This window comes from Cotesia typhae, unplaced genomic scaffold, assembly GCF_013202065.1.
Source record: "Cotesia typhae breed Kobodo isofemale line unplaced genomic scaffold, CoteBio_Ctyphae scaffold_121, whole genome shotgun sequence".
NCBI classification, from domain to species: domain Eukaryota; kingdom Metazoa; phylum Arthropoda; class Insecta; order Hymenoptera; family Braconidae; genus Cotesia; species Cotesia typhae.
The window spans coordinates 3383091-3392822 of record NW_027423773.1 but is presented as its reverse complement, the minus strand read 5'-3'; the positions used below and the strand labels follow the sequence as shown (position 1 = coordinate 3392822).

The following is a 9732-nucleotide window of genomic DNA, read 5'->3' as shown; positions in this document are numbered from 1 at the left end:
GATAATAATATTCACATATACATAAAATAAGGCACATTTGATATAATTTATCGCATTCTTTTTAATTAATCAACCCACTAATTTATTAATCCTCACTAATAACTTTTAATTAATTAATTTATTAGTGCATTGATTAATTAAAGCTTACACATTTTAATGCTCACATTTTAAACATTATTTTTAAATCTTACAGATATGCTTCACCAAATGTATAAAATGCCATATATGTATATTTACTGTGTTTATATACATCAAAGATTATTTAATATATTTATATTTATAAATAGAATTTTTTATTTATACTTTATTTAATAAACTAAATTTTAAATACTTGTTCTCTATTTTTGTTCATACACTCATTAATTAAATTAATAGTTAATAATGATATTATTACTTTTTTTTTCATCATATCAACTGATAAAAAATTCAAATTTAATACATCAAAATAAAAATAATTAATTGATCATTTTTAATACTTAAAATTTTTAAATTAAAAAATTTTAACAAAATAATACAAAAAAATTTGTTCGATTTCAATGAATATTTAAATTCAATAAAATAATTTTCTTGATGTCTTATAAATTCTAGCTTGTCCTAATCCACTCACTCGATTAATTTTTTTTTATTTTTTATTATATATATATTTATATTCAAAGAATTTTTTTATATTTATATTTATACTAATATTTATTATTATAATTATGTATTTATACCCAATAGCTTCATAAATTTACATTACGTAAAAATTAAATGCTACGATTGCATCAATTTTTACACTATTGGCACACGAGAAGTCATTAATTCGGGCATTATATATAATTTTTTTTTTTCGTATTATTATTTTTAGTAATTCGATGCAATCAAATTTTTGATAATAAGAAAAAATTTGTAGTTTTTCAAAATCAGAATTTTCAAAATAAATTTGTTAATTTTTATCACTTAATCAATGATTGCTTTTAAAATTTTTAAATCACAAAAAAGTTTTATTTAAAATTATAAAATGATTTTTTGTTTCAATACTTTTAATCATTAATTAAAGATCATAAATTGTTTTTTGGAGATTATAAATCATTAATCGGTAGTGATACACCATCAGTCATAAATTATTAATCATTTATTAAGAATAATAAATTATGGATCATTGATTAAAAATCATTAATTACAAATCATAGATCATTAATTAAAAAATCATCGATTAATGATAATAAACTATAAATCTAAGATCATATAAATCTAATCATGAATCATGAATTAAAGATCATAGATCATGAATGATTAGTTGAAGATCATAAATCATGAATGATGAATTAAAGATTATAGACCATTAACAATTTACAACAGATCATAGATCACTAATAATTTACTAAAGATCATAGATCATGAATGATGAGTTGAAGATCATAAATCATTAATTAGAAATCATTGATTAAAGATAATATATTATAGATTAATAATTAAAAATCATCAATTAATGACAATAAACTATAGATCTTAGATCATAAATCATGAATCATGAATTACAGATCATAGATTATTAATGTGGATTATATAGATCGTTAATAATTTACTAAAGATTATAGATCATTAATTAGAAATTATTGATTAATGATTAGAAATTATAGATCATAGATCATTAATTATTAATTAAAGACCAAAAATCGTTAACGATGAATCATTGACTTACGATCGTAAATTATAGATCATAGATCATTAATGTTTTAAAAATTACACATAAATAAAGTTAATTAATGTTTTAAAGATCATAGACCATTAAAATAAATCATTTAGTAAAAATCATTCATCATAGATCATAGATCATTAATCATGATTTAGAAATCCTAGATCATCAATTTAAAATCATTCATTATGAGTTATAGAGTATTAATTAAATACTACAGACCATGGATTAAAAATCATCAATTTTAGATCATAGATCATTAATATTAAATTTTATATTATGGATTTAAAATCATAAATAATTAAAGAAAAAAATTCTTATTAACAACAACACGAAATTTTTTCTTATCACCAGTAATTAGAAATTAATATTTCTAATGACATTAAAACTTCAGTACTCGACGTAATCCAAACTTTAACCCCCACCAATCCAATTAATCTCATTTCCGAATTTTTACAATTATTTTGATTATTAAACCCTCGGAACATTAAACCTTCAACCTTTAATCATACCTTACGTCGAAACTAACCAAACTGGCATTAAATGTAATATACACGAATGTACAATGGAATGCTCCGTTACTCTTAATACAATAAAAAATCTTAATACATATAATTGTTAACCTTTTAACAATCAATATTCAATATTAATATTTACTTGATAATTCGAAAGGTCTGAGATAAACGAAATGTCGAATGCTATTTAATTTTCCGAGCTTACAGTCACAACCCCGAGACACGGCAATGTCTTGCGCCAAGTACGAGGTACGGTAAAATTATCCATGCAGTCGACAGTTCATTTGTCCAATTAATACATTGTTTAATGCAATCTACCTTTCAAATTATCAATTACAATTATAATTATAAATCTTTAAATTAATTTCTTATCTCTTATTATTACAATAATAGTAATAATCATTATAATTATTAATATAAATTGGAATATTTACAAACTTTCATGTGTGCGTTAAGTTTCGCGCATTAAAAATAAATCTCAAAAAAAGTCTAATCACGTCGATTTAATTAATTTAATGGAGTTTTTATGATTTATTAATTGTAATTTATTAGTAGGTATTAATTAATCGACGAGATATTTAACGGCAGCGTAGCGTTGATATATTCTTGATTTAATCCCGTTGGACTTGTGATTTGACAGTGAAGATGATATTATGGAGGATGATAATAATGAAGATCTACGGCGAGACAATCGATATCACAGTTTTGATGGATTGTAGTTTTCTAGAGACCATCTTTGCCGAGGCGCGCTAAGTGAGCATTCTTCCATTAGAAGTCGTTGTTTGCTTTCTGTTATTGACATACATTTGTCACTGCTTCCATGTCTTATTTGTTTAGTCTGAAAAGAAAATATTGTTGTTAGAAAATATCATTTATTTTTTTAATCACAAGTTCAGGCAAATTTGGTTAATTTAATTTTTTATGGAAGAATTTAAAAGAGGTAAGAAGAGAATTTTTGAGCGAAAAGTTAAGAGAGGGTGTGAGGTAAGTTAAGAAGAAAAAAATTTTGGAAAATCTTCAATAGTTGTTTAGAAAAAGCATTTTAAATTTTCAAAAAGAGAGAATTTTTAACAATTAATGGTTGGCTTGTTTTTTTTTTATTTGAAGGTTTATTGAGGAATCCAAAGGAATTAGGGGGGAAATTTTTGAGCGGAAAGTTGCGAGAGGATATGAGGTAAGTTGAGAAGAAAACAATTTTGGAAAATCTTCAATAGTTTTTCAGAAAAAGCTCTTTCAATTTTCATAAAGGAAAAATTTTAGAGAATTAATGGTTGATTTGTGTTTTTTTTTTTATTTGAGGGTTTATTGAGGAATCTAGAGGAACTAGGAGAGAAATTTTCGAGCGAAAAGTTAAGAGAGGGTGTGAGGTAAGTTGAAAAGAAAAAAATTTTGGAAAATCTTTGATGGTTCATGAAATGAAGGTCTTTAACTTTTCAAAAAGAGGGAATTGTTAAAAATTAATAGTAGATTTGATTTTTTTTGTTTGAGAGTTTGTTGAGGATTCTAAAGGAATGCGGAGGGAAATTTTTGAGCCAAAAGTTTAGTGAGGGTGTGAGTAAAATTGAAAGACAAAAAATTTTGAAAAATCTCTTATAGTTTTAGAGAAAAAGCTCTCTGAATTTTGAAAAGGAAGGAATTGACATAAATATGTCACAGATTTCGTGTCATATTTCTTCCGTTCAAAAATAAAATATTTTTATGAGCCATTAATTAAATTTTGTAGATTTTATATTAACTATTAATTACGCGGACGAGTTTGGAGGATAAATACTTGAGACAGCAGTCAAAGCATGCTTGAACAATAATATTGTCGTGAGTAATGAGATTATGAGCTATGTTTTTACTTTAATCTTTTAATGAAGTGGGAGTGAGAAGCTAATTAAATATTAAGAATGGTATTAATAAAATACCTGAGAGTTATAAATCCATTGTTGGTTTCCTTTACTTCCGTGACAAGGATATAAGATGACATCAGTACCGCTGTAATCCAGGCATGACTCATCTCGACGGATTTCTCCGGTTTTACTCAGCATCCAGTACTTTGAAAAAAATTTAATTTGTTAATATTTATTAAAATTAATTTATAATAATTATAAAAGCATTATTTTAATTGATTTAGACTCGTGATTATTCTTTAAAGCAATAAAAAATTTTTTAGATTTTTACTTTAATTTTAAATTAAAGAATATTTTTTAATAAAAATATTTTCGTGAAAAAATTGATAAAAAATTTTTTTATTGAAGAAAAAATTTTTTTTTCAGTAAAAATTAATAAATAAAAGTCTAAATTAATTTAATTATTTCTAACGTCTGTTTTGTGCATAAAATACCAATAAATTTAGCTTAAAAAAAAAGGAAAATCAATAAATGATTGATAGATTTCTAGCGAACTGATGATTGAATTATCCGCAAAATTACCAGCAAAAACTCTGTTGAAAATTAATGATCACCGCGCGCACATCAGACATCAATAATTGCGTTCTGTTAATGAAGATTAATCAAATTTTCGTAGTATCAGTCAAATTTAATATGACACTTCTATCTTGATAATTCATTGGAATTATCAATTTTCTCACAATAAAAATATTTATTGAATATTTTATGCCACAATTTATTTATTAATTAATAATTGAGATAAATAAAAAATAATGAAGCATGCATCATGTCAAACTTTTAGCACGATTATATTATTATAAGGTTAAATAAATATGATAATAATCACGTATATTAAATAAATAAATGGGTGTTAAGATAACTTGTAATTAAGTGTTACTCAACGGGTGGTAATGGTGAGTTAAACCGGCGATTAATTATAAGGATGAGTACTGATTTTTTTTTCAGATAAATTTTATAAATACGGCTATTTTATTATTATTATTTTTTTGCAAAATCATTTATAATTAATAAAAAAAATTGTTTATTTATCAAAGTTTTGTATGGTCAAACTATGATTCAGAATTTTGAGTCAAATATTGTAAACACGAAAACATTGTATCAAATCTTTTTTGTAGAAGATTAAATTTTTTACACGTAATTAAAAAAAAAAAAAAAAATTACTAATTCATAGAAATATCGACTTTTAAATTTAATATTATTTTTTTATTTATTATTCACGGAAATAACAAGATGACACTGGATATCATCCCAGAATATACTCAGTGATATCTGTGGTGAAAAAAATTTCAGATAGTAGCTAGTATAATCCAGATTATACTGGGTGATATCTGGATTATATTAGGTAATATATGGATTATACTGGGTGATATCTGGATTATACTCATTGTAATCTGGATTATACTAACTACTATCTGAAATTTTTTTTCACTCAGTATAATCTGGGATGATATCCAGTATTATCTTATTCTTTCCGGGTTATTTTTATATTTAGTAAAATTTTATCTGAAATAAATTCTTGCCGACTTTATAACAATTAATAATATAGAAAATTAAGAAAAAGTTTTTATTTTATCAATTACGAGATTTTCCGCGGTTTTTTACAGTAAAATATTTTCCAGGTACTCTAGACGTATGAGTATTCATTTCAAAGGAAATTTTAACACCGACAAGCTTATGAAATTCAAATTTTATTATTATGATTATAAAAATATTGATTGTAGATTTAACATCACGAATAAACACATAAGATTGTATATTGTACGTTCGTGTTTCTCGACACTTAAGAATTGATGATGACTCGAGACTGATTAGAGCTAGCGGTGATTACGGGCCCAAGACGAAGAATTACGTGATCCAACGTGTCACGTTTTATTTATACTTATTAATGTTAGGCAAATATAAAATGATTGTAATTATTATATTACAATAAAGCGGTGTTTAATAAAAAAAATATATGTATAATAAATACGAACTAAAAATTAAAAGCATTAGTTGCGATGATGCATGCGGTAGCTTTTTTAAAACCAACTCCCGGCCAACCTGATTTTTATATATTTATTATTATTATAGTGAAGGTTCTAAACTTTAGTCCTGTTCTGTATCTAAAAATTTGTAAATATTAAATTAATATAAATTATTGGTTTTAGGGAATTTTGTTACAGTCGGGCAGTGAAAGTTTCATTATAGATAGGGTGAAAAATATTAATTTAAATTTTGTGACTTGGTTCTTATTTTTGAAAAAATTACAAACTTATTCAAAAAATTTTATTTTTGATTTATTTGAATTAATTCAAAATTTTATTTAAGAAAATTAATAAATAAAAATAAAATTTAATATAAACTATTTCAAATATTTATAGAAGAATTTTTTAAATGTTAAAAATATTTAGAAAATCATTTAATTAAAAAAAAAAAAATATTAATAGTTCAGAAAGTTTATTAAATATTGAAAAATCTTTCTATAAGTGCATTAAAAAAAATAAAATAAAATACTTTGTCTGAGATTTGAACCCTGGACCTCTGAATATTTTTTAGTGCACTTAAATCCCTAAATTTTAGAATTCTGACTCCGAAAATTTTAGCTACTCAGCGGAAATTTTTTAAGCTAGCTTTTAATGCTATTTATTTTTTTCATTTTAGATCATTTAAAATTTATTTCTCAACACACTAATAAAACTTTAAAATAATTTAACTGTAGTAAATTCATTCATTTAAAGACAATTTGTCTATTAAATGGAACTTAATATTTTTTAACAATTAATAATTTTTATTTTTTTAATAAAAGTACATTAATTAACATTAAAAAAAAATTTTTTAAAAGTCGGTGAATATTTATTAATTGTTTATCATTCTATGCGAAAAAAAATTGAAAAATTGCTTACAAATTTTTGATAATTTTTTTAAGTAAAAATTGAAAAAAAAAATTTTTTTTCCAATTTATAACAAATCACAATAAAAATTTTAAACTAAGTCACAAAATTTTATAATAAAAAAATATTTTGAAATAATTTTAAAAATTTTTGAGCAAAAATGTTAAGTCCTTAAACCCCTTGAATTTAATAAAAAAATTGATAATTGATTATTTAAGTAGCTTCCGTGCAGATCGCTACTGTAATTATGGGGTACCTGGTTACCGCCTTGACGGTGACAAGGCCAGAGTCCTACCGGTTGATGAAGGTCTTCGGGTTTTCCTGACGAGTCTATACACACGTCTTTATCGAGGTTTCTTATCTGCATTTAAATTTATCCAGTAAAGTACAAAAGCAATTCAAGTACAAGTTCGTCAAAATTTTACAATCAACTGATAACTGTCTTTACTTAATATTCTAGTATATTATTATAATTTTTAATTAGTCAGCCCTTAAATTATTATCTGTATTAATCACAAAAATGAAGTCGCGGGAGTTAGTTTTAAATGATAATAAAAACAAAAAATTGTTTTTGCCTGAAATAATGCAAAAAAAAAATTATTATTATTGGTTGGATTATTTGGCGGTATTGTACCTGGTTGCCTCCTTGTCGATGGCAAGGATACAAACCCACTGGTTTGTGTAAATCGGACTTACGAGCTGGTGAATCCAAACAAGTATTTCCACCTTCGCCGAGATTCCGGATCTAGTTTTTATTTTAATATAATTTGATTTGAATATTGAAATAAATTAGTAGAAAAATTTATAGAAATAAGTTTTCCAGAAATTATACGCACTTAAGAATAAAAAGAGTAATTTTGCAATTTATTTTTCTGAAGGCATTTTATTTAATTAAATAAGGATATCTCTAAAAACCTCTCATTTGATTTATCGAGTTTCCTACGGAAATATATTTTAAAGTCTTCGACAAAAATGATTAAAGTAAAAAATATTTTAAAGGTCAATAAAGAATTTTAAAAGTGCATGTTAAAAATCGAATTTTTTTGCGTCTAATATTTTATATCGACAGTCTATTATTTAAAGGATTAAAATTGATGTAAATTCTAAAAATTAAAAGTCGAATATTTTATTTATAGAAGTCGCCAAAGATTTTTAAGACTTTCTTCAGATACTGGACAAATATATTGAAATTAACAATACAAGGGTAATTATTGTTTTGTAAGACTTTTATTTATTTTTTTGGTAATTTATTTATACTGTTCAGTGTGTCAACTTAATAGATACAACTTAAAGTTCGTCGATTTTGATATAGACAAGTTAAAAGAAAATATTTTAAGTATTATACTTAAAGAGTTAGAAAAGTTTTGAGCGAGCCCTAAAATAATTGTTTATCTAGCTTATTTTTTTTAAGTGCTCTGAAAACATCATAATCTATTGTATTTTCATAGTAAACTGAAAGATAAAAAAGGATTTTTTTTTGCGCCGCCCTAATATATACTCTTAAAAGATTTTTCTGAAAGCGAGAAATGTCGGCCACCTAGTGGCGAAACCAATAACTAACTTGTGAAAAATCTTATTAGGCATAATACTTCTTAACATCTACTAATAACACCGGCACACAAAAAAAAAAGTTGTCAGCTCATAAATTTACAATTAACCCGCGCTATGAGATTTTTACTCATGCTCGGTTTCAAGACTTTTATTAATTTCTTTGGTGATTTATTTATATTGTTTAGCTTGTCAACTTGATAGAAACAAAATTTTTCGTTGATTATGATTTTGATAAGTTAAGAGAAAAAATTTTGAGTACTCTACTTTGAAAGTTTAAAAAATCTTGAGCGAGCTCTAAAACAACTTTTTATCTACCTAATTTTTGTCGAAGACTCTGAAAACATTATAAGCTAACATATTTCCATAGTAAACTTAAAGAAAACAAAGAGTCGGATTTTTGGACTGTCCTTATGTATACTCTGGTAAGATTTTTCTGAAAGCGAGAGCCGTAGGCCATCTAGCGGTGAAACCAAGAATTGCTTAAAAAATTTTTTTTTTCATTTAATTCGCGTCAAATTTTCTGTGTACGTTCATAAAATATATGTACATTACAAAAAAAAATATTATTTAAAAATGCCTAAGTGCGCATAACCCATTAATATAAGTAAAAGTGGATAATAAAGGTGTGACATCTGTATGGTAATATCAGCAAATCCGGATTACGGTGTATGCTAAAAATTTAGCTGACGTAGTCGTCTACAAACTATATAATAAAGTACGGTAGGTGAAATAGGTCTTGGGTCTTGATGGCGAATATATGGATGCTGGTTCATAACTCTCTACTCAGAGAAAAGTCTACGTCTATATCTAAAGGCTGGGATAAAAAGAGAAAAATAATGATTCATCGTTTATAGTCCTCGGCAGTGATGAAGTTCCACAGGTCTCGGTCCAGCGTGTACCGTCTTTTTCAGCTCGCGAGGCTGAAAAGCTTTAAAAATGAATTAAAATGACCTGGAGGCTTTCATTCGCAGATGGAGATTATTAATGAACATGTATGGATAAATTATGAGTAATAATAATAATAATCATTTCGAAGAGTGGGTAGATATGTAGTAGTTATGTATAGATATGGATGTATTTGTATATGTGGTTGCTCGGCAGTTGCATATGGCACAGCATTCAAAGAATTAATTAAAATTGATTGGATCATACAGCATTTTAAATGAAAATTTTCCGAATTAAACATTTTAACAATTTATTCTATCTATTATTCATTGCATCAA

General features: G+C 24.9%; 1 protein-coding gene across 4 annotated transcripts in view; it reads right to left on the bottom strand.

Annotated features, from left to right (window-relative positions):
- Positions 1-1684: 1684 nt before the first annotated feature.
- The window catches only part of Pgant9 (polypeptide N-acetylgalactosaminyltransferase 9), a 220130-nt gene continuing 212082 nt past the window's right edge, over positions 1685-9732 (bottom strand). For 3 of the 4 annotated variants that reach the window (XM_074252634.1, XM_074252633.1, XM_074252636.1), the window contains 3 exons: positions 7593-7703; positions 4104-4232; positions 1686-3031 (listed from right to left, as the gene is read on the bottom strand). In XM_074252634.1, the coding sequence (XP_074108735.1) occupies positions 2891-3031; positions 4104-4232; positions 7593-7703 (381 nt within the window). In that variant the 3' untranslated portion in view covers positions 1686-2890. Of the gene's footprint in view, positions 3032-4103; positions 4233-7592; positions 7704-9732 lie in introns of all 4 variants that reach the window. The other variant, XM_074252637.1, reaches the window with a different exon arrangement.